Genomic DNA, 25,271 nt, shown 5'->3' with positions numbered 1-25,271 from the left:
ATATGTTTTTAGGGTAACATGGCTGCTGTTAACAAGTCCGTTTGAACGTAGTGAAGCTGCAGTTTCTGGTGTCAGGCAACAGCAGTTTGAGCTTTTCCCTTTCGGATTGTTCCTTCTCACACTCGCCCAGCAGAGCATGATGGAATGGATTTTCCAAAACAATCACAAGTCCACGTGACCACGCACAAAAGCTATTTGGGACTTTAACACGTCACATTGAACACACCAGCGGGCACACGCAAGCAAACACACACGCACTTACTCTCTGCCGGGTAGAAGGGCTGCATGTCGATCTTGTGTACCTCCTTCGCGTAATACTCTTCCTCGCTCCGCTGCCGCTCGCAAGTTGCCGCCCGTTCGTTCGCTTTCTCCTGCAGCAGGTCCCGAGTGCTGTTGTAAATAGCGACAATGTCCCGGGACACCTCCTCGGGCTCCGGAAAGTCCTCCGGTGGACTGGCGAGCTTCAGCTTGCTCAGAATCTGCCCTCGGATGGCCTCGATGCGCTTCTTCTTGAACTGATCCATGTCCAACGTGCTGCATGTGGACAAACTGAGCGCCACAGTAGCTAAATCCAAGGTGAGCAGAAGACTGACGATGTACAGGTTCATCTTCTCCAGTGTCTTCAAATCGCAGATTAAACAAAAAAACAGATTTGGGAAAATATTTCACAGGGGCGGTTTAAATGTCACCAGGCAAACGCATTCCTCCTGCAGAAATCAAAGTGGGGAGCATTTACGCGTACGACCCAAGGGGACCCGAACAGTTATTTGAGAATAGTGTGGTTCTTATGCCCCGGCTTCAGCAAAGAGTACCTGAAAATCCATCCACGTGTCGCAAAACAAAAGAGACCCGTTAGTCCTGGGATCGTTCAGATCTACGCTAAAGGTGCACGCACGGCGACAGTGCGTAAAGATGAAATTGAGTTGCCCCGGGCTGGCCGTGCGGCGGTCAAACGGATCTAAACTATGAAAACAGGAAAGTTTTTGAAAAAGGCAGCAGAAGGGAGACCGTCAACGGGACGCGCAGCCGTGTAGCCTGCGGAGCTGAGCACACCTCCACCGCATTAGAGTACTCGGCTCGCAACTCTTCAACAGGACTTCAACCGACACCAGCCTGCACTTCGAGGTTTCTGTCAGAATTCAACGTGTGCGATTCATTTCGTGTTATTCCCAGACAGAGCAAAAAAAGTTGTTAAAAACTAAAACCAAGTCAAACGCAGACCAAGCGTTCCGGGACGCAAGGCACGAACTGGTTCAGTTAGGGTGAAAGGAGACACCCAACCAAAGCTGTGATTTCACGATTAAAAGGTCTTCCTTTGAAAACAAATCCGCGTTTGCCTAGTACGACTGCAGACCCCTTTCATGCGTCTTCCTTCAGCCCATCTACTTAAGGAACGGCTTGTCTTTTACGCGTGCCAAGCGGACAGCGCAGATTTATAAGAGACTAAATTACCACGCACTCCCCCCCCTGCCTGCTTCAATCCGAGACTGTGGTCATCACTGCAGGCAGGAGCAGGGGACCCCTTCAATGCCACATTACGAGACTGGTTTGTTGTAGCCTGAATAGAAGTGCTTGCTGTGCCCACTGGGACAGCGCTGCAAAGGCCCCTGGTGCTTCGTGACGCAGGGTCCTAACGCCAGTCCGCGCTGTCTTCTGTCACTTCTAAGCATAAAAAACTCCTTTTATTATACGCTGTATGGCCTCCACAAAAAATATTTTAAGACTGTTATTCACAAGTTCTGGTTTACAATCCTGATTATATTTCAACTGTATCACGTGACTTTCCAAGAAAGATCAGAAAGTGAAGTACAACCTATGTTGGAGTCAGTCAGATGACACTGGGTTTAAAGTGAACATATTATCAATTTAAATTAAGCTCAACGTGATCATAAATCCAGGAGCATTTGGCAGCCTTTGGAATTCTAAGGCCCCAGTTGCAAACTTGACTCTTGACTTTTTAATGTACATTGTGTGTTTATCTGTTTGGACTTGAACAAAGTGGTCTCTCTCTTTTCCAGACTCACAATATTCAAAGCTGACCTTGGAGAAGAAGAGATAGGAGACAGCTCAATGTAAGAGGTTTCTCATTTGTTGTTTTCCTGAAGTCTCTGAGCACCATTATCCTTTTCAGAGTAAAGGTGCTTCTGTGAGCAGTACACTGGAAGCAGTAATACGCTATCATTTTTACAAAAAAACTCAGCGTTGCATTGCAGTTTCCAATATTCATAGGGGCCGAGTTCAGTGATAAAATCCTTTAAAGCTTTGACATGATAGACACTTACATTCAGCTTTATTTAATGAAGTGGGGGCGGGAGAGTCTTGTAGTTGTGGAGCAACCTTGGCCCACAATGTTACGTATCCAGCCAGGGACTGTCTTATGAAACCTTCACTGCAATGGTGTAAACTCTATAAATAGAAATGTTTTGTACAGTGCTGGTTTAATAAATACCTTATTCAGGATCTGTATTTGTCTGTAGGTTGGACCAGTGCCTGAGCACTACACTTCAGAAAGTTCAGTCATTTTCTAACGCTTTTAGTCAAACAGGACAAAACTATGGATTTGATGGAGATTATTTTCAGCAGCTATTTTCGTTTACTGCTCCAGTAACCGAACTACACTTATAAAACGTAAATTAGAAGTTTTTATGTACAATGTTATCCACATGTTCTGTTAACCAGAAGCATCCTGCTTTGTCAGTGACCTGCTGAAGTGATGGTGGCACTGCCATGAGATGGGTTTACAAAAGTTTGGATGGATGTCAATGACACAGACCAAAAAGCTAATCCAGGATGCAGACTAACAATCAAACAGTTGTGTTTGTATGGTGAAGCTGACAATACAATTAATTTGGAAAAGGGCCCAAGACAATTTAAACAGTAACTACGAATGTTCAACAAATAAATAAAAGAAGACTTAATATGGGACACAACTGACTACTAAAATAAAGCTGGCATAGATTTCTAAATTGAAATAACTACCTAACTTGGTCAATATACTAACAAATCTATTTCAACCAAACTAAAGATATTTGTATACACAACAAAGAATATTTAATTAAGATTAATGTTGTAAACAATTAAGGTTATTTACAGTGTACAGCAAATCTCCACTCTGAGGTCTACACAATGTTTAACTGCTTTGACTTTCGACATGCTACTTCTTGTGACTTAAGGTATAGGATGGTCAGATGGTCATCTCAGTTCTTTCCTTATTATATTCATCATTCACAGAGCTTTGTTATTTCAGGGGGAAACAGCTTTGACAACCAATAGCAATAGTGTGTCACCAATAGTGTGACATGCTATAAAAATGAGTTTTTTCTGTGAAGTCCACTAAACGAAGCAGTTCAACAGGTAAGAGTTTGTGTTCCTGTTGCATAAAAGTGTCCCTAAAGGCATCACAGCCTGCTTTCCACGGTCTCTTCAGTCTCTAATTGTGTTGTCAGTCTGAATCATTGTCCTCAACCCCCTTTCCATTGTGTAGATCAGCTTCCTCTCTGTCACTGTCTTTGTCCCAATCCTTCATGGTGGCTCCCATCATGAAGTCATCTCTGAGAACACTCCAGCCAGGCTTCTCCTCTGCTAAAGAAGCCTGCATCCACGTGCGCGCACACACACACACACACACACACACACACACACACACACACACACAAAATCAAGGCCATTCAATTCTAAATTCCTGTTGTGTGCTTTGGGTTCAGTTTGTGCTTCTAGTTTAGCTTCATTTCTAATCATTCCTGTCATGAGGCACCAGTGACACCATGTGAGCACTTCGGGTAATCACACTTTGTTAAACAGACTAGTACTGACTCAGTTTAAACATTGCAAGCCAGAGAGAAAATAACATATGAATCCCCATATCTACTCCTTTCAACACTACTACAAAACAAAGCAGTGTATCAAAATTTTGGGAGGAGATATATTGAACCCCCAAAAAGACCAAACAAACAAACAAACAAAAAAAGCGAAAGGTTTGACAGAACTCACAGTGTTCTTTTTCTTCTTGTCCGAGTCTTTGCTGCCCTCCTCGGTCCTCCTCAGCACATCAATGAAGTCTTTTTTAGAAACTGAAGAAAGAATCTTGGCCTTCTTCCTCTCTGAGCCACCTGCTTCCTTTACCTTGTCCTCCATCGTTTTCTGGTGTTTCCTTACAGCATTGAACAGCTGCACTACTCCTCTAAGCAGAAAAAACACACACCATGGAATGAGAATAAAACTCTCTTCTGATGATAAACAAATCTTTAGAAAAAACAATTAAAACCTGGTGGCAATTCTCTGTAGAGTTTTTTCAGTCTCACGGTCCTTCACTATATCAGGTTTATCCCTGCACAGCATCTCCCATGCTCGCTTCTTGTCAACCTGTTGGACAAAGCAGAAATTTATACGTCTTTTTTACAATATACATCACTTTTGCTTTGAGGACACTGATGGAGAAGTACAGAGAGGGTCATAGGGAGTTGCATTGTGTCTTCGTAGATTTAAAAAAAGCGTATGACAGGGTGCCGAGAGAGGAGCTGTGGTATTGTATGAGGACGTCTGGAGTGGCAGAGAAGTATGTTAGAGTGGTGCAGGACATGTATGAGAGCTGTAAGACAGTGGTGAGGTGTGCTGTAGGTGTGACAGAGGAGTTCAAGGTGGAGGTGGGTCTGCATCAAGGATCGGCTTTGAGCCCCTTCTTGTTTGCTCTGGTGATGGACAGACTGACAGATGAGGTTAGACAAGAATCTCCCTGGACTATGATGTTTGCAGATGACATTGTTATTTGTAGTGAGAACAGGGAGCAGGTGAAGGAAAATCTAGAAAGGTGGAGGTCTGCTCTGGAAAACAGAGGAATGAAGCTTAGCCGCAGCAAGACAGAATACATGTATGTCAATGAGAGGGACCCAGGTGGAATGGTGAGGTTACAGGGAGCAGATGTGAAGAAGGTGCAGGACTTTAAGTACTTAGGGTCAACGGTTCAGAGCAACGGTGAGTGTGGAAAAGAGGTGAAGAGGCGAGTGCAGGCAGGTTGGAATGGGTGGAGAAAAGTGTCAGGTGTGTTGTGTGATAAAAGAGTATCAGCGAGAATGAAAGGAAAGGTGTTCAAGACGGTGGTGAGACCAGCAATGTTGTTCGGCTTAGAGACAGTTGCACTGAAGAAAAGACAGGAGGCAGAGCTGGAAGTAGCAGAGCTTAAGATGTTGAGGTTCTCTTTGGGAGTGACGAGGATGGACAGGATCAGGAATGAGTACATCAGAGGGACAGCTCATGTTAGATGTTTTGGAGATAAAGTCAGAGAGGCCAGATTGAGGTGGTTTGGACATGTTCAGAGGAGAAACTGTGAATATATCGGTAGAAGGATGCTGAGGTTGGAGCTGCCAGGCAGGAGGTCTAGAGGAAGAGCAAAGAGGAGATTTATGGATGTAGTGAGAGAGGACATGAAGTTAGCTGGTGTGAGAGAAGAGGATGCAGAGGATAGAGTTAGATGGAGGCACATGATTCGCTGTGGCGACCCCTGAAAGGGAGCAGCCGAAAGGAAAAGAAGAAGATCACTCAATCATCTATCAATTGCTCTGATCTGACACCTTTTGAGAGATGTAGAATTCTCAGTTTTTTAATTTTTTTATTTTGGTGTCTCAGGACAGATCTGTTCTTCGAAATAGGCGTTCTGGAATTATTTTTTAAAAGGATAACTTTAACATTTTTCTAAAATATAATAATGTCTAATAAAATAAATCACATTGTCCACAATCACTGGACAGACACTAAAACCAGCATGAGTTTCTACTCATAGACCTCCATTACTGAACCAAAATAATTAAAAGCACATCTGGTAATACAAACTGCATCATTATGTGACATGATGTGACTAGTACGGAACAGAGGACAATATGATTAATGTAGAAAATTACCAAATTTATCATTTAACTAAAGATACATTCCAGAAAATCCATTTGGAGGAACAGATATGTCACGCAGAGCACAGTTTTTCTCTCAAGGTTATGGACTTTAAAACCATCATTAAGTAGCAGACAGAGGTGTGAAGGAAAGACGAGCTGTTCTGTGTTGATATTGGGACTCTTGCATCTTATTTTGATCACAATCAACATGCTACCAGGATTACAACCAGAAGTTAATGTGGGAGACAGAGATTGTACAGTCAGGTCAAGGTCAGTCCAACTCTTCTGATTTAAAGTGACCCTTAGCTTTACTGAAATATTATTAATTACACACTACTGCAGCTTTAGAAGGAGTTTGTACTCCTTCAGTGACAGTCAGCACAAAAGCCCTGCCCAGAGTAGAGAACAAATGGCTCCTTTTGTATCAAGCTTCCATTTTCATCACAGTTTGTTTTATAGTTATACCACATTAGGAAAAGATTACAGCCTGAGGCACACATAATTGGAGCTATTTTTAGACAAGTAACAACAGCCAAAGTAAATCTGACTGCAGCTATGCTTCCTTGCTCTCCATGGTGGAAAAGGAGAAGGGGAGGGAGGGCCTCTCAGTGATGCATCCACATGCAGCAGAGATGAGCTTGGGTTCTGCAAGATAAGTTGCAGCCAAATCACCAAGTAATAATGAAGAAATTTCAAGTAATTTATCAAACTGCTGCTGAACTTTGTGTGAAGTGATGTTTAGAATCTTTGAAGCTGTTCTTAATAGAAAGTGATTTTTTTTTTTATAAATACAAACAAAAATCTTGATTGTTAAAACTAAAGCTCATAAATAATGGAACAAACATAATTACAAACATAAGGATTGTCTTAAGTCAAAGATCAACGGATTTCGGCTTGTCCCTTAAGGGACAGCTACAGTGGAAAGTGTTGAGCACATATTGATTTGGCGTGAGTTTTAACGCTGGATGCCTTTCCTGCTGCAACCCTCCCATTTTATCTTGGCTCAGGACCAAGGTGGCCCTTGGTGGCTGGGCAGGGCCACACCAGGTGGGAAATTTGAACCCCTGGACTTCAGCATCCCAACCCAATGCTCTACCACTGACCCACCGGGCCTCTTAAGTACTTGGATGAAAATCTTTTGCAGTTAATCACTAAAGTCTGGACATGGACATGACCAAATGCTGAGTTTCACCACTTGAGATTCTTCACAGTACCTCAACCGGCTACTTGTTTTGGTCTTCTGTCTTGTCTTAAGCTGCTCTATGGGGTTGAGATCAGGTGACTGACTGGGCCAGTGAAGGATAGTCCATTTCTTTGCACTTAAAAACCCTTGGGTAGCTTTCACTCTATGTTTTAGTCATTATCCATCTGCTGTATGAAGTGGTCTATCAGTTTTGCAGCATTTAACTGAACCTGAGCAGACAGTTTAGCCCAAACTTCTAACATTTTTTGAAAGTGATTCTTATAAAAAGTGAACACCCTACTATACTTCAGAATTCATCCTGCTACTTTTACCAGCATTCAGGTCATCAATAAACACCTTTGGTCCACTTTCACTGGTAAAATTGCCTCCACCATGTTGAATAGATGATGTGATGATGATGATGACATCATTCTGCTACAAAGTTATAAATCTTTCATCAGTCCAAAGAATCTTACTTCAGAACTGGACAGGGTTTTTTAGGTGTTGTCTGGCCAAGTCCGTAACTTTCTGTTCTTGACCATTACCAGTGGTTCGAACCTCATTGTGAAGCCTCCTCAAGAGTCTTCATGACTTTGTGAAAGGTTCTTGTTCACCATGAACAGAATTCCGTGCTAAACCACATTACTTGTCTTCTGTGGACTTTCAGGACTTTTGCTGTTGCTGACCTGCCAGTTAATTCCTGCCTTTTAAGTCTTGACTTTGCTCACATCTTGAGTGTTCATTTCAAATTCAACGTGGTAGTGTACAGATGCCAAATATTTATGAATATAACTGTGTGTGTTTGTGTGTCTGTGTCTAAACGTAAGATAAAAACATTGCATATTCAGCTAACACAGATGTAAACAAAATAGAAAGAACAGAAAGAAAGAAATTAGTACAAAAGTTTTCATCCACCTTGAAAAATCAATGTTTGTATGACTGATGAAAGAACATTTGTACTTGCTTAATGTGCATTGAATATTATGTTGATGAAAAAATTATTTTACTCTATGTGCCATTTTAGAATGAGGGAATGCAAACTTTTGCAAACTTACTAACAAAGTACCCCCATTACCTGCTTCTTCCTCTCCAGCTGCTCGTGTCTCTCCTTCTCCTTTATCTTGTCCAGCTCCTTGTTCTTCACCAGGATGGTGCTTTTGCTCTCAGGAGTCTTCTTTCCAAGAATCTTTGCCATAGCCTCCGCCCATCCAGCATTCAAATTACTGTCATCTCCCTCCTCATCCTCTTCCTCCTCTCCGTCACCATCTCTGTCATTTCCTTCTCCCTCACTCGCTCGAACATCAGAGCTTTCATCATTGCTTCCTTCAGAATCACTCTTGTCATTGTTGTCCTGGAATGGAGCCTCTGCTTCCTCCCCTGAGTCACAAAGACATAGTAATGATTACATATTCACTGGCCTACCAGCCAGGGCTTGAAATTAACGTTGTTATTTAACATATAAGAAGCATCTGGGACACGAAGTTTCGGAATCTGCAAAAAAAAAGAACAAAAAAGAAACTTGCTTAGAGTGTCCAAATATATTTGTGTTTTGAATTCCAAGGATATCAATACTTCATGGAGGAGGACTTAGTTTATTAGGTACAGTATGCTAAAATTAAGGCAGTCTAATCCACTGACAACCTCCATCATTGAAACAGTGGGCCCAGTTCACTTTATCCCGTCATGGAGACCTCTTGCGAGAACTGCAAAGCATGCATGTGGAAAGAGGTTTATCCAATGTAGTCAAACACTAACAGGACACTGGACATGTGGCGAAAAATAAACCTACACTGAGTCATTAAAACCCTGTAATATTACTACAAATGTTAATCAGCATCATTGTTTGGCTTCTGATGCGCAGTAAAACAAATGCAAAATGTACCACTGTCCATAAGTAGGACCTAAATCCCAATTGATATTTATGACTGTTGTGTAAAAGTGAATCAAACAAATCAACAGTAAGGGGAGATAAACTGTAACATAGTACTAATTCCTACTTACCGGGGGTTTAAATGCCTGGGTGAAGATTAAACAGAATGAAGAATACAGGATTTTTATTAAGAGTGGTTTCTCTGTTGTGATTCACTGCTATGCTAGTCAAAAGCCCACACTGTAAGGGCCAAGAGGGCACTGGACTTATACCAAGGTCCATATATCAAACACATGTGCCACAAACACCCACTGAGCGAAAAACCAAAACTAAACATTGTTATTGCTAATATATAGACAGTGTACCCAAAGTGCAGATATAACCCTAATACAGCTTAGCTGTAAGCCTTTCAAAACTGATTTAACATTTTTAGACAGCCTGCACATAGAAAAAAATACATCAAATTCCATATAGTTGCTGCACAAGTGGATTCACCAACATTGACAAACATACATTGCACTAAAGTCTCTAGGGACTTTGACTGACAGTCTCATGCTATCATTATAAGACACATTAAGCCTTGCAAGCAGCTTTTCTATACCATGTGAGCAAATCCTCAGTAACTGCTGAAGACCAGCACTGTATGGCCACAAAAATGAGCAAAACATCTGCATACATAAGATTGTTAATAAGAAAGTTACCAAAATTCTCTCTATCTATCCTGTTGCACATTAAATCCATCAAGTCTGAAGGTGGTTTGTCAAGTTGGATGTGCTGGCTTCACATCACTTTAAAACATCTTTGCAGGTATGTCTGTTGGCTCACCTTGACTCTCCAGAAGGAGAATTATGCTTTTTAAAATCTGCTTTTTTCCACAGGCCATGTATAATGAAGAGGACCTCTTGTACTAGCAGCTATGTCTCATTCACCATGAGAGCTGTTTTTATACATATGGTCTTGGTCTAGTGAACAACAACAATGGCATAATGTTATGCCAGGTGATTAAATGTAGCTTCTCTAAACCACTTCAAGTGGTTTTAAAATTTTAAGACAAACAGATCCAGGATTAGATAATCCAGCATAACTCATTTGATCCTGGATCTGTTAAGACACAAACAAAGAGCAGGCATGTTTACTTAACGACATGTACACAAGTTGCACAGCTTCTGTGTTATTTTTGAGGACGTTTGCAGTACAGAAAAGAAAAACAAAAGCACTACATTTATGACATCTATGGATGTAGCACACTTGCACACTGCATGCACACTCAGTTGATCTTACTATGTCCATGTGTGGATTCTCAAAGTGTGTTACAGTTTGCTAAGTGAATGACAGTCGATATTGGCATCTCGCAGATATTAATATAGTATCTTAAAAGACACATCGCACATCACTACAAGTAACAAATCAAGTGAAATTAGCAGAAAGCTATCCTAGTCTACGGCCAGCATAAAGCAAAGGACGTTAGCTACCCAATATAGTGTACATCTAGGAGATTAAAACTCACCGCAAATAAATATGATGGTGTTTTACAAAGGCAGTAGTATCAAGTCGTGTATAAAGACTCACCAGACAACTTCACGTGTGTTTTCATGACAGCGGCCATTGCAGTGTTGCACCGAAATGGTTCCGTGTCGTTTACATCCGATCAATCCGCTTCTTCTTCTTTTAAGAAGAGGCATTACTGCCTCCTATTGGTTGGGAGAAGACTTGTTTAAGAAATAGACCACTCTTAAATAGTCCAGTTGTTCTTTCATTATTGCCTTCCTGTCAAATTAATTTTCTCCATATTTCATTACACTTACAATAATGACTCCATTATCACCTCTCCTGGATTTGTCCTGCATGGCATTACATTATGTCCAAAAGACTCGGGTTTGCACGTAATCCTTTTTAGTTCTAACAGTCACAAGTCACTACACAATGTTAAATGGTTCAGTAGAACAGAATAGCAAAAAGGGAAAAAGTAGGATTAAATTTGTTGAATTAAGGAAATACATGCTTTTACTTGTATCAAACTTTTTTGTAACTTAGAGCTTATAAATACCTGGAAATATTGACAGTATTGACTGTATTGACAGTTCGGGTTTTATATATTTTTTTTATTGTATTTATTCAGTTCTTTATTTTTTTTTGTCTTGTCATTCCCTCCAGTGTGCTGTCAAGCAATGTCATGTTACCATTACCCAATGCTGGTATACCCTTTTGTTCTGCAGTGAAGAGAAAAAACTATTTGTCTTTTCAGCCAGTTTCCTGCTTCATCATGTGATAGTCACATGATACTCACCTTACCTCACCAGGAAGAAGGAAGAAGGAAGAAGGAAGAGACATCAGTTGTAACATGATTTCTCAGTTCTGTTGTGTAGAGTAGAGGTTTCAGGTGAACAGGTAAGAGATGGTCATGTCATTTTTAACACTTTTACAGCTTTCACAACTTTTCACTAATCTTTATAAAACTTGAACTAGCACTGGTTATAATGATAGCTAGATAGATTCATTGCAATTTATAAATACCAAGGTGACATTTCAGGAAAACTATGAGGTAGAAAAGAACAATGCATTTAACAGGCTATGCTAACAGACAACAGTACAGAAAAATGTAAACCCATAGTTTGGTAGAATACATTGACATTGACAGTTTGAGGGAATTGCAGTGCAATTCAGAGGATAATCTTAAAGGCTAATATGCAGAGTTGTCCAAGTATGCAAGCAATTGAATTTACATGTATTATTCACTGATCAGGCACAACATTAATACCACCTGGGGGTTATAATATATAAATATTATATGGACTGTATAAAAATATTATAAAAAGGGTTAACCCCCTCTCAGCAACGCAAGCGAAAAAACTTACCAACAGTGACCTTTGACCCTTATTTTTTATGAATTACTATGTTTTGACATAATTACCTTAATCAGTATTGTATTGTTTAAATAACAGTAGTTTCTTGCCAGTGTTATCACTAGCAGCTACATGTCTAGCCATTTGATCTGCTTTGGATTCTTTAAAAACAAAAAACGTATAAATTGCAGACACAGGTTGTCTCTTGGACACAGATTCTTGTGCTGCATGTGTGGTTTTCCTTCTTCATTCTCCATCGTCTTTCTGTTGGACATTTAAATTAAACAAGTAGTTTACAGGTGTGGGGTGAGTGGTCTTCATGTGAACTGTTCACGGATCGTGTCATTCTCTGTACAGCTTGAAAAATGGGTGGTCACACTAACATACTAACATACTAACCCCAATATATTGTTGTTGTGGGAAACACTGCAGAATCTGAATTAAAGCTGGTTATACATCACCCGTTTTTAATTAAAACAACTATTGTGCCAACAGACCACACTATATACACAGTCTACTGACATTTAACAGATGTCATTCTCATCACCTTGAATACCAGAATTAACATCCAACAGTAAACTATGCTTAAAGTGTGTACAGTATGTACATGTTAAAACCATTTTAAAAATCCAAATCTTTGTTTAGGGATGGGACCCTTAGCAGTGACTCAACTCCTTGGCTTGATGTCACTGACGGTGGCACTGGACAATGGACTATTGAAGACTCCACCTATGGGATGGATGGCCTGGGAACGGTTTCGCTGTGATGTTGACTGTAAAAGTGACCCACAAAACTGCATCGGGTATGATGACTTGAGAAATTTCTCAAACATAGTTTAGTCTATATTTTTTGAGGCAATTATCTTAAAAAAATAATGAAAAAAGATAATGGTGCTGCCCACCATCAACTGGGAGCAGTGAGAAAGAGAATGTGGTCAGAGTTGCTGGAGCTAAGGAAAAAACAAAACTCAGAGGAGGGTGGGAATCTGTCAAACCTCGTGCTACAATAATTGAGGAGTGTACACAATAACTGTGCAACACTATATTGCATTAATCTATGATGAGCAGATCAGGTCAGTCCGATCAGGAACTGGTACTAATTCTACTAATGATGAATATTTGTAGAGGTGTTGGCTATGTAATTGGCTATAACCCACTAAACAATGTTCTATTATACAAGTCATATTTATGAGCATTAATTTATTTATACACTTATGTTACTGTGGCACCATCTATAGGTAAAAACTTATTCCATGAAAAAAGATTGGAGAATTTAACAAGTGACTGTGCTTTCAGTTTTTGTCCTAGTATTTCAAGATCATGAGTAATTTTAAACTCTTTTTAGGATATCAACTTTTACCATAGTACCCCCCAGTTATTTTGTCCAATCCAGAAAGCAAAGCACTAACTAATGGCCATTGTCATGTTCTGACATGAACAGGGGATGTGCATGTGCTGGAGAGTAGCAGCAATTAATTAAATTTTAAGTCTAAAAAGTGAAAGAAATAAAGTTGTTAATATTGTAAAGTCTGATTAAAAAAACATTACATACCTTTGATATATGAAATGAGGGGGTGATTTACTTTTCTGCCACATGCAGCTGGTGCACTAGGGCTGCAGACAGTCAGCACAAAAACAAGTTTTTGACCCACATGGGGTCATCTGCAAAAATATGGTTTGCTAAAAATAGTCTTCAACTATCACAGCCAATATACTGTTGTGAAGTCATTCTGAATTTTGGTGACATAAATCCTATGCAGGACATTGAATTGGACATTGGACATACCTGTGGCCATTGTCACACAGGACCTCTGACAGACTCAGGCCAAGCACTTTCTCGCAATTAGGACGTTATAGAAAACTTGGACTGAGCCAAAAGAATTAGTTAGGGAAATAATAGTTTCAAGTAGGGAGGTGTAGAGATGTTAGATTCAACGATCTGGTTCTTTGCATGGCTCAATGATAGAAACAAAGAGATCTGAATCCTATTAGAAAGCTGTTCTTTTTTTATGTTGTGCCCATATTTCACTGTCCCCTTCCCTCACCAGTAACTCAAGACATGGACTGCGTTTACACACTTAAGTAATCGGGGGACTTTGAGAAATCAGCTTTTTTAGGTAATCGAGGAACAGTGTTTGCAACAGTGACCTGGTTACTGGAAATCTATGTATAAAAGAAGCAGAAGAGTAACTTGATTTCTTGTCCACCTCTTTTCAGGTTAATTCGTGTTGCATTAGAGTGACAGAGCAGGGGGAGAGAACGGAAAAAAAGAGGGGTGGCACAAATCCAGCTAATCGACAACAGGAACTGTTTGAATTTAAAAAAAGCTGCAGGGGAAAATGCCTTATTTAGACTTCTAACACACAGTATTACTTACATTTTCTGTCAGACTTTGTTTTTAGGCAACATTCCCCAATTAACAGTCTCATACATACAAAAGCTGTGTGTTCCTGTCTGCAGTCTTTTGTTTCACACAAAAGGGGCAACTGTGGTGCAGTGGCCGTTCATCAAAGTTCCCTCGAAGTTGTTAGTTTGATCCCCGGCTCCTCCAGTCACATGTCAAATTGTTCTTGAGTAAGACAATGAACAGACTTAGTTGCTGAGTGTTGGCCAGCTGCATAGCAGCTCCCCCATCGGTGTATGAGTGTGTGTGTGTGTGTGTGTGTGTGTGTGTGGTTGTGAGGGTGAATGAGAAGCCCTAGCCTGATTTCAGAAACCAGCTTTCCCATTTACATGACACTTAAGAAATCTGCTTTTCAGAGACTATAACCTGTTCACTTAAATCCACTTATTGTAAACCCAAGGCGTAATTACGCTTCTCTGTCGACACATATAATCCTCGATGTAGACTTACACTTGGATATTTGCCCGTGTTTCTTTTAGAGTTGCACAGTAGACGTATGCTTCCACAAGGGGCAATGTCATGTTTAACACCTCCACACAACCCTGCAGAAGGATTTTGTGTGAATGTGACTGAATTGCACATTTTTCCTGTCTTCTCCTCTGTGGCCTCTTTGCTCTGCAGGTGTGTGTGTATACCCTGTGTTTATAATGCAGAACACTGACATTATGTCTAGCAATATGAGTAATTTAGTCTACATATGGAAAAATAAATTATATTTATGGGGTGTATAAGTGGAATCTGATCTGAAACTTTACCCTAACATATCAAAGTGCTTATTTAGATCATCACAGTCACCCACACCTCCTAATAAAAATATGAAAAAAATAACAATACTTTTTTTTAATGGCTCTTGGAAAGGAACAGAGTCTTAAGAGCCGGTTCCTTTCAAAGAGCCATAAATCCCGTCTTTAGAGAGCGATTTGTTGAATATGGGAAAGAGGCAAAGTGCAAACATACCATGCGGCAAACCTGAAAATATGTGCAGAGATATGATTTGCAATGTAAAATTACCTATGAGCTCAAAAGACACAAAATGTCATTAATAAGGAGGTCAGCCATATTCACAATGCCTTTAAGTCTCCATGCAGTATGAGCAATCACATAAGTAATGGGATTAATATAGTATTTATATGTATAGGGCTCATAACAGACTAAATATACTGTAGTTAAAAGTAACTAAAGTACATTTTATTTTTCAATTATTATTGAGAGGATGTTAAAATTCAAAGTAAACTTGCTAAAGAACCCTGCCCACATACAAGGGCTTGGATAATGAGGAATGGCATGATTGACACTCAATTAGGCACCAGGCCAATGTTGCGGTAAGGGACCCTTGTATGAATTTTATGAATATAAGTAGTCCATTAATAGCCTAGTATAAAATATTAGGGCAGGGGAGACCAAGATGCTTATCTTGTTAGAAAATTCTTTTGGACATTGAACCTCATCTGCCAGGGATAAATAAAGATATCAGTTTTTCTAAAGATTTAGGTTTAGATACGAAAATGGAAGTAAAATTGGATAGCACTGAAAAAAAGAGATACATCTTGGGAGGACATTTATCTTTATAGAGCTAATTTTACCAACAAAGGAAAGGAGGACGCTGGACCATTTTTTGCCTGACCTGTTCAAAAGTGAATTCATAGAACAAAAACAATAATGATGTCTGATGAGATGTCTGAAAGAAGCTGTCAAAACAAAAACGTAGATGATTGGGGCCTAATCATTTTGCTGCCTGGTTGAGAGGGAAGCATTTTTGTGTGTAACCAAAGGCCGCAGACAGGAACACACCACTGTATTAAAAAATAATGAAAATAAAAGACTGTTATTGGGGCAATGCCACCTCATTTTAAAAACAAAGTCCGCCTAATGTCTGACAGAAAATGTAACTGGTCTAAATAAATCACTTAACCCCACAGATTTTTTAAAGTCAGACAGTTCCTGTTGTGGATTAGCTGCATGTGCCTTGTGTCTTTTTTTCCTTTCTCTCCCCCTGCTCTATCACACGACACGAACACACCCAAAAATAAATGTCAGAAAGCAGTGTTTGTGGGATTATAAGTAATGTCACTGTTAGCAGTCACTAGATTTTCTGCATGAATATTTCTAAGCTAATAAAAAACACAACATCAGTCGTGAACTTTCGGGTCTTTATTGAACACCCATCAAGCATGAGTGGAAGCCTTACCGATCCTTTTTTCTTTAAAAGCTATATTTATTTCTTGTGAGCACAAGGAAAATTCTAACCTTTTTTTTCCCAACAATGGGAAATGAGAGTGCATTGAAGAAGTCTCACATAACTGAAATGTTTGCTGAAGGTTCTTATTGCTACAATTTAGTGTAAAAAGTGACACAGACAAAGTTTATCTCTCTAGCATCAGAGGTAGGAGGCTGTAAAGGATACCAGACCTGGGAGGCCTGTTGGAACTTTAAATGATGAGCCAAGAGTCATCTAACCTTGTCTCAATACTTATAGTAAAAATCATTTGTTCTTCCTAAAGGATGTTCAGCTTTGAATAAAGAAATGCAGTTAGACTGACTTTGCAGTTTCACCATATAATTCAGAATTTGCACAGGTGACCTATTTCCTATCAATTGAAAATTGAATTGAGATTATCAGATTGCTTTGGCTTTCACTGGTTGCCAACTTTAGCACAAGTGGAATCATATTCCCAAACACTTTTACATATGCAGCTTTTTTCCATCTATATAGAACATGAATTGGAAACCTTTGCTATGTGAAGAGGGATGTTTGGCCAGAAAAAAACCCACACACAAAAACATTGTCTGAAGCTGCGAAAACCCTTCAAGCCTTTTACCTGCACTTACCACACCCTGTTATTATATATAACGTTACTAATGCAAAATATGAGATAGAGGTGACCACTTTGCTGATTTCATCATGAACAACTGCAACAACTGTTCCACTGCAGAAACAGAATCTTTGATCAAAAGCAAGTGTCTCTGCTGTGCATAAAATCATTTTGAAAAATAAAAGTAAAAATAAGGTTATCGGTGTGCATAAATGCGCACTGCCCATTAGGTCTCATGTTGAGACACATAATCCTGCAGCTGTCTAATTTAATAAAGTCCAAGGAGCTAAACTTTCTAAAAGTCAGAGTTGTGAGAGTTGCTATAATTCTGAAGGAGACAGATCTAATCTGTGGCAAAGGTACCAGCCACTGCGACTAGTTGATGCTGAGCCTCAGTTAGAGGCCATTCAAAACATCTATTAAACAAGGTCATGCACTCTCTGAATGAACTCTCAGGCAGACAGGGAGGGCCAATTTAAAAAACACTTAATCTGGAGGCTTATCTTTTTCACAGCCCACAGATGCAGCAGGCAAACCAGGATTTGTCCCGAGAAGCCAGATGGCTTGTATATATCACTTGACAAAAGGCATACTTTTGGCAGAAATACCATTCTGTTTCAAAACCATTTGTGGTTTTGTGCAATTATAGCCTTCAGATGGACGACACCTTCAGCTCCACTGTGGCCTACTCGCCTTTACTTAACCCTAACCTTAATACAACCAAACTCATATCTTAAATCTTAAAGTCTCCTCTCAAAAATACCTCTTTTAGTCCCTAAAATGATGTCTAATCCCAACAATGTGTAAATACATGTGACACACAGCAATGTTCCAAATGCATCTGACACATAAACATATATAAATGTGTTTCATGCAAAACTGAGTGCTTTATTCCTTTCCTTTGTCTACAGTGAGAATCTGTTCAAAGACATGGCTGACCGGTTGGCTGAGGATGGCTGGAAGGAGCTGGGCTATGAGTATGTTATCATAGATGACTGCTGGATGTCCTTGTTAAGAGACAAACAAGGGAGGCTGCAGCCCGATCCCTATAGGTTGGTCTACCTCTGGCATTCTGTTTATTCCGTAAATAGTAAATGGTCTGCAATTATATAGCACTTTTCCATCTTTTTGGTACCCAAAGCGCTTTACATTGCTTCTCATTCTCCAATTGGCATTAAAAATTGCACACAGTCATACACCAATGAGGGAGCTGTTATGACTCATCAGAAGCAACCAAGTTGGTTTTCAGTGTCTTACACAAGGAAACTTCGACTTGTGACAGGAGGAGCCATTGTTCCCCGTTTAACTGGTGTTGAATTATCTGGTGATATTGGCGTGCATGAGGCTGTGGTAGAGATGGCAATGGGAAATATAGATGAATATGGCGATGCCTCATCTAAACTTCGCACACATCAACAATTGTTCTTGCTATGAGTGTTACATTTCTATTCTATCATATTGTCCTGGTTTAATGTAGATTTATCAACACTTTTGCCAAATGAAGTTCACAGTTTCATGTACACTGGTGGCACAGTGCTTGAACGCAGCATGAAGATTGATTGAAGTTGTGTGATAAGGTGATCCAGCCTGGTGGCAGAACGGGTAGAGCATTGTGTAGGGATGCAGAAGGCTGCCGGATTGTATCCCACCCCACCAAGGCACCAGCCTGGATAAAATGGGAGGGTTGCGGCAGGAGGGCATCTGGCGTAAAAACACAGGCCAAATGAACGTGCGGAACACGTTCTGCTGTGGCGACCCCGAAGGGACAAGCCAAAAACTATTGATCTTGTGTGATCAATAGTGCGATCCACCCTGATCAACCTGTGAAACCTCTGCATAGAGAAGAAAACCTCTTTCATCTTATCACTACAGTTGTTTACTCTATGAGGTGAGCTTCTTCCTTCAGCTTTGTATACACCACCTGTGTAGAAAACTAGGATTAATTTTGCTGTGGGCCACTTAGTGAACATTAAATCTTCAACTCAAAACTTCTCTTGTGTATATTCTGTTGAGTTATTCTGTGTGATTTTGATGGAGTTGGATGATGTAAATATAGCCACACAAAGCTACAACGTTTTCTAAAGCTTTCAGACTGAATACAGGATGGATCTAGGTAAAGTTGGAAATATTTGTTGATGAGTCTGGAAACTCCCTTTAACATAAACCCTGAGCAAATAATACAAATATGTTTAGTTGATAATAGAAGTTATAAATTAATGTAGTCGGATTTATAGTCTTCTGTACTCAGTAGTGGAAGAAGCATTAGTTTATATTAGTGAACAACTGAACAAGTTGCATTTAAATGATATAAAACATGAAAGTGCAGCTGGTTTTATTGACAAATCAAAAGTGCTGTAAGTTAATTCATCTGTAAAAATTTGTTTTCATTCATATACTGATCTGGAACGCTGGGTATTCGTACCTCTTTTAGCCTTAAACAGTTAATTAAATAAAACCATATGATATGTTTAGAGGTAAGCCCTGCCTTTGATGGAACTGGTTACAATGGACCAGGTTTGGAGTTTTTATTGCACTAAAAGCTTATACAATTTTTAAAACTTGTAAAATTTTACTTTGAAAAGTAAATAGTGTCTACAGCTATTTTACACATTTCTAAGAGTACAGTAACTGTGGTAAAATTTCCTTCTGATATGTAGTAAATTTGAAGTATGAATCAAGTACAAGTAGCATATTTTAAATCTTTACTTTAGAATAGTACTTGAGTAAATGTGCTGTTTTTCTGTCAGTCATCTACATCAGTAGTTAGATTTGAAAAGCTATTACATTTCACTAAATTACTAACTAGGATATTGTTTGATTAAGGTTTGTTTGATTAAGGTTTGTTTGATATAAGTCTTAACTTATATCTTTGAACAGTTGATTGGATAGTCATTATCCTCCATTTGGCAGTTCTTTTAAAATCTGTGGGTTAACGTTATAACAAAATTATTTTAATTATGTAAATATTTAAAATTTAAAATCAATCCCTTCATGGGTGTTTGTGGCCATGTTTCCTTCAGTGCATATAAACATTCCTACAAGTAACATTGTGTGCTTCATTTCCTTTAGGTTCCCAGGTGGCATTGCAAAGCTGGCAAGGTATATTCATGATCGTGGACTAAAGCTGGGCATCTATGCAGACATGGGCACATTTACATGCATGGGATTCCCTGGCACCACTTTAGATAAAATTGAGATTGATGCCCAGACCTTTGCTAGTTGGGAGGTTGACTATCTAAAGTTTGATGGCTGTAATTCTAATCCTGTACAACAAATGTTGGGTAAGCTGTGTACTTGTTATGATTTATACTACTTGTATTTATGAAATGAAGTCACTCAAAACCTTTACTGCAAGAAGGCACAAGAGATCATGGACCATCCATAGCTTGTTTTTATCTTATGCCACACAGGTTATCCTCTGATGTCCAAGGCTTTGAATGATACAGGCAGACCGATAGCCTACTCCTGTAGTTGGCCTTGCTATCAAGGCGGACTTCCACCTTATGTGAGTGCCATCACAAACATCTCTGACAAACGTAGTGGTTAGATCATGGAACGCTGATTAAACAACAACTGAAAATGGATAGACCTGTGCCTCAATTCTGTTTAGACACAACATTGATAATGCACACTATTTACTACAGTATACACACTATAACTCACATGAGCATCGCTGCACTTGCCCAGTCATCTGTAGTTGACACACAAAACGGCAAACATGGCTGTGTAAATTTTATTAAAATGTATTTATTGTTGACTGATTAATGAGCATTGGTCTGCTGCTTACATAATTCTATACAGAAAGGGGTTTGGTATTTTAGTCTGGATTTTTATTGTCTTGTCTCTTACTCCTACCAGGTGAACTACTCTCTGCTAGGGGATATTTGTCACCTATGGAGGAATTATTATGACATCCAAGACTCGTGGGATAGTGTGCTGGGCATAGTTGACTGGTTCTCCAGTAACCAGGATGATCTGCAGCCAGCTGCAGGGCCTGGACGATGGAATGACCCTGACATGGTATGATGGATTAGTCTTTACTAATGATCCTGTAGTTTAAAAACTGAGACAATGATCTCAAACTCAGAGACCATCAGAGCTCCATTGAGTATTTCTCAGACCTTAGATTACTAAGTGTTTATCGCATAGTTTAGGTAATCAAACCTCAGCTTGTATAGTGTGTGTACATACAGGTACCTGATGCTGGAGGCATCCCACTAGGGGCAACTGGGGCGCTGAAAGGTAGAGCGTTCATCTAATTTTGCCTTCTAATCACTCTAAGTTGCACTGAGTGTGTTTTTTCTGTGTTTCATACACTTTATAAAGATGGTGCTGGATAAACTTGAACCAATAATCACCAATAACCAATAATCTTCTACTGTGTGCATATTAAGAAAACAAAGCTTTTTCTTAAAGCTATAATGATAGCTTTTATATTTGTTTGAGAACTGTGTGACAGTGATGTAATATTTTAATATAAATATCTTCTATTAATATAAAAATGTTTAATGCCTCACATATTCCTCATATGTCTCTACAGCTCATCATTGGCAACTTTGGTCTCAGTGTGGACGAGGCTCGCTCGCAAATGGCTCTGTGGGCTATAATGGCTGCACCTCTCATCATGTCTAATGATCTTCGAAACCTAGACAACAGTGCAAGAGCCATCCTACAAAACAAAATGGCCATTGCCATCAACCAGGACCCCATGGGTATCCAAGGAAGACGCCTGCTGCAGGTCATCATCTTCAGTTTATGTACAGTGAACAAACAAGGCCAGAAAAACACATACAGTAATACAGTTGGTATTAGTAAAACTTGTGTGCCATTTTTATTCTGTGTGCCATTTTTAGATCACCGTTGTAATACCATTGTATCTGCTCCTTGCACCTTTTAAAGGTCTGCTTGAGGATTAAGACTGGGTTTTAGGGTTGTGGTTAGATTTAGCTATATTCCATGGTTAGGGTAGCTGCTGGGGTTCAACATTTGGTCATAAAGGTTGAGGTTGGGGTTAGGGGCTAGGGAATGTATTATGTGATTACACAGTGCGTGTGTGTTTATGTGTCTGTGTGTTTTGCACAGGAGAGCAGTCGTATTGAGGTGTACTGGAGACCTCTGTCTCACTCAGCCAGCACCCTTGCTTTCTTGAGCCGTCGAACAGACATGCCCTACCGCTACCACACTTCTCTAACTAAACTCAACTATGAGCCTGGCAACTATAAGGTTTGTCTCTCTGTTCATTTATCTTGCTGAAATTGTGTGTGTCTATTAGATGAATCAGTGACTTTATTAATAGTAACTGTTTCAGTCATTTTTAAACTAAACTAAATTTAAAAAGCCTCATATCATATTCTAGTTGTAGCTTGTCCATGGTTAAGATTTGCTCCTGGTCAGAGAAAACAAAAGTTATAGGACACAATCTTGATGTCTTTCACAGTATGATAATACAATAAGGCTCCTGGAACATGTTTTCACCAGGGTTTCCACAGGTTCTTAAAAAAGTCAAACAGTTCAAGAATTTAAATTGTAGGCCTTTAATCTTAAAAAAACAAATCTTAAACATAATATTTGTGCTTTTATTTGATTATGGAAAATGTATATTAAAGAAGGAGCTGTCTATTTACCATTCAAAGATAGGAAGAACATGACAAAACTGCCTTTCTTCTTAACCTAAGAGTTTTTGAGTTTTAGTTATTTATATTAATCCATGCATGTTGTGGTGGGTCACATAATGTGGAATATCATGGTTGTTTCTGTTACTTTCATCTACCTAAGTTTTAAAGAGACCTAGACTCAAAACTGTGCATTCAGTGGATCTTTATTAAAAGCTGTGATGCTTTTAATGATGTTGTGGACTTTATCGAATCTTAAAAATGTCCGAAATGTGTTGGAATATTCAATTTTTTCATATTTAATATGAAAATTGGACTTTTGGTTTTCTTCATATACTTCATGATTTTGTCCTGAGTAGCTATAAATGAGGTTTTAAATTGCCCTAAAAGTGGTGTAAATTAGGTCCTTAGAAGTGCTAAATCTGACTAGTTCGAATATTTTCAAAAACTTTGTTGCAAAAAAACCCCCCAAGACAGCAGAGGCATATGAAAGACACATTACGAATCACTTCTTCAGCCTCTCACCCTCAATCAGAGCCAGAGCAGGTACCCACTGCCTGTTCGTTTTCTAATGCAGATATTTAAATAAATAAATGTTTGTTTAATATTTTAAGATAAGATATTTATTGATCAATAAAGATTCACTTTTTAAGAGAGATTCACTTTTTAAGCAGCTCCTAGGTATGGTGTACATAGCAAAAAACTGTTTTTCAAGTATTTACAAAAATTTGACATGTTAAGTTAACCAGTGATTTAAGCTAAAGTTTAGTGGTTTGGTTTCTAATTTTAAAAAAAAGATGCAGCAAGCTGCTTTTTTTTTTAAAAAAGTCCATGAATTCTGTCTGATTAGGCCCTTAGGCCTTAGTCAGCTCTGTCTGTAGTCTTTTCTTTAGTGTTTTCATATTTGGAAAAAAAGCCAACAGTACAATATAACACACACAGTAATTGCTCTCAATGGTCCCACAGTTTTCCCTTCCTGTGTTTTGTGGAAGTTAAAAGAAGAAAAAACAGGCGGGCACTTCTTGTACCATGATAGACAATCTGTAGCACAGATATCTGTGTCCATTGCCATCAAATTCTAAACCTGGTAAAATTAGCGACTACAGTCACAGATTACATATCTTAAACACCCAAATGGTGAAATATGTCTCAAATCATCATTTGATTTTCATAATCCTTAAATATGTTTTACTTGCCTCTAGGTGTATGATGTGTTTAATGGATCGATTCTGACGAGGCTGAATGCCACCACAGAGATTACAATCTCCATCAATCCTTCAGGTGTTGTCATGTGGTATGTGCTTCCAGAACAACAGTCCAAACAGACAGAGATACCCCAGCCACAGATGGCCTCACAGTTCTTCCACTAAGCCAAACCTGAGCACCACACTATCTTATGAAGAACAAGATTTTTAAAGAGCAGTATAAAACAGTGTTTCTCAATCCTGCTCCTCAAAGACCCTTGCTCTGTTTTCAATTATCCCTTTTTTTAATTGCCCAATGCTAATTACTACCATCAGTTTTGTTCAGTCAATCAGAAGCTGGAATATATTATCTCAGATGAGGATGGACAAGGAAAAGACTATCCAAATTTCTGTCATCCAGATGCTAACTGACTTAATAAACCTGATCCAGGTAATCAGCAGTGTGTTGTGCAGGGTTAGTTGGAAACTAATAAATTTAGGTCAAGGACTGGGAGCCACTAATTTAAAATGCTGACAGGCTTAAGCACAGTGTCGAATGATCTACACTAATCACTGTATGTTTACATTAAACCAAATATATATATATTCTTGAACTTAATGTTCTTTTTGAATTGTTTTGAAGGGGGAGCTTTATCTTTCAAACAAATAAAACATTTACTGATTGTTGTCATTTTTTGGGATATTTGTGGAAGTAGGTGGTTTTGTTTAAACCTTTAGGAAAGTGAAACAAATAAATGTTCTTTCTTTTTTCCTTTTTTCCTTAAGTTTCTTAATACTGCTAAGCTGAGCATAAGGCAATACTGTGTCTGTACTGTTATTATTTTTTCCCTCCACAACCGTTGCCTACTCACCACAGATGCAAGTAAGCTGCTAGGATTATCTGCTATAGTAAATGTGCATTAACCAAAAAAAAAACAAAAAACACAATATATCCGTGTAATATTTTGTACCCTAAACTACACTAAAATCCTAATAAGACAAGAGGACAAAAATCACTGAGATACAGTATTAGAATAGAAAACATTCCAGTCTACAGAAAGTGCTGTTACACAGTCAGATGTAATAAAAGGAAGTATATATATATATGTGTATATATATATATATGTATTGGTAGGGGAGAGTGTAGCCAGACAACACAGGATGGTGGCGTGTAAAATGACTTTGGTGGTGAGGAAGATGAAGAGGACAAAGGCAGAACAGAGGACGAAGTGATGGCAGGGGAAAAAGGAATAATGTCGAGTAGTTTTCAGGGAGGAGCTGAGACAGACTCTGCGTGGTCAGGAGGTGCTTCCAGATGACTGGACCACTACAGCTAATGTGATAAGGGAGATAGGTAGGAGGGTACTAGGTGTGTCATCTGGAAAGAGGAAAGTGGACAAGGAGACTTGGTGGTGGAATGAGGAAGTTCAGGAGCTAAGATGACATACCTGTGGAGGTATGGAAGTGTCTAGGAGAGGTGG

At 39.2% G+C, this 25,271-nt stretch overlaps 3 protein-coding genes across 7 annotated transcripts in view; 1 reads left to right on the top strand and 2 right to left on the bottom strand.

Moving 5' to 3' along the window:
- The window catches only part of tgfb2 (transforming growth factor, beta 2), a 45,623-nt gene extending 43,643 nt beyond the window's left edge, over positions 1 to 1,980 (bottom strand). Inside the window, exon 1 of one of the 2 annotated variants that reach the window (XM_067509959.1) lies at positions 263 to 1,980. In XM_067509959.1, the coding sequence (XP_067366060.1) occupies positions 263 to 608 (346 nt within the window). In that variant the 5' untranslated portion in view covers positions 609 to 1,980. The remainder of the gene's footprint in view (positions 1 to 262) is intronic. The other variant, XM_067509960.1, reaches the window with a different exon arrangement.
- On the top strand, positions 437 to 24,562 carry LOC137130159 (alpha-N-acetylgalactosaminidase-like). Of its 2 annotated transcripts, XM_067509962.1 has the most exons (11): positions 437 to 576; positions 2,019 to 2,072; positions 11,181 to 11,323; positions 12,424 to 12,580; positions 17,906 to 18,046; positions 20,064 to 20,275; positions 20,405 to 20,499; positions 20,853 to 21,014; positions 21,535 to 21,732; positions 22,077 to 22,217; positions 23,809 to 24,562. In XM_067509962.1, exons 4-11 carry the CDS (start codon positions 12,426 to 12,428, stop codon positions 23,974 to 23,976), a joined length of 1,272 nt encoding a protein of 423 aa, XP_067366063.1. In that variant the 5' UTR covers positions 437 to 576; positions 2,019 to 2,072; positions 11,181 to 11,323; positions 12,424 to 12,425; the 3' UTR covers positions 23,977 to 24,562. The 2 variants fall into 2 exon arrangements, with proteins under 2 accessions (XP_067366063.1, XP_067366064.1); XM_067509963.1 differs by lacking the exons at positions 437 to 576; positions 2,019 to 2,072 and having other exon boundaries at positions 11,166 to 11,323.
- rrp15 (ribosomal RNA processing 15 homolog) lies at positions 3,027 to 10,592 on the bottom strand. Of its 3 annotated transcripts, XM_067509964.1 has the most exons (6): positions 10,505 to 10,557; positions 9,761 to 10,036; positions 8,141 to 8,442; positions 4,265 to 4,362; positions 3,991 to 4,180; positions 3,027 to 3,592 (listed from the first exon to the last, which is right to left on the bottom strand). In XM_067509964.1, the coding sequence occupies exons 2-6, from the start codon at positions 9,816 to 9,818 to the stop codon at positions 3,443 to 3,445; spliced, it is 798 nt and encodes a 265-aa protein (XP_067366065.1). In that variant the 5' UTR covers positions 9,819 to 10,036; positions 10,505 to 10,557; the 3' UTR covers positions 3,027 to 3,442. The 3 variants fall into 3 exon arrangements, with proteins under 3 accessions (XP_067366065.1, XP_067366067.1, XP_067366066.1); XM_067509966.1 differs by lacking the exon at positions 9,761 to 10,036 and having other exon boundaries at positions 10,505 to 10,592; XM_067509965.1 differs by lacking the exons at positions 9,761 to 10,036; positions 10,505 to 10,557 and adding an exon at positions 9,637 to 9,691.
- Positions 24,563 to 25,271: the final 709 nt, after the last annotated feature.

This window comes from Channa argus, chromosome 7, assembly GCF_033026475.1.
Source record: "Channa argus isolate prfri chromosome 7, Channa argus male v1.0, whole genome shotgun sequence".
NCBI lineage: Eukaryota > Metazoa > Chordata > Actinopteri > Anabantiformes > Channidae > Channa > Channa argus.
The sequence above is the reverse complement of the archived record's forward strand: the minus strand, read 5'-3'. Positions and strand labels throughout refer to the sequence as shown.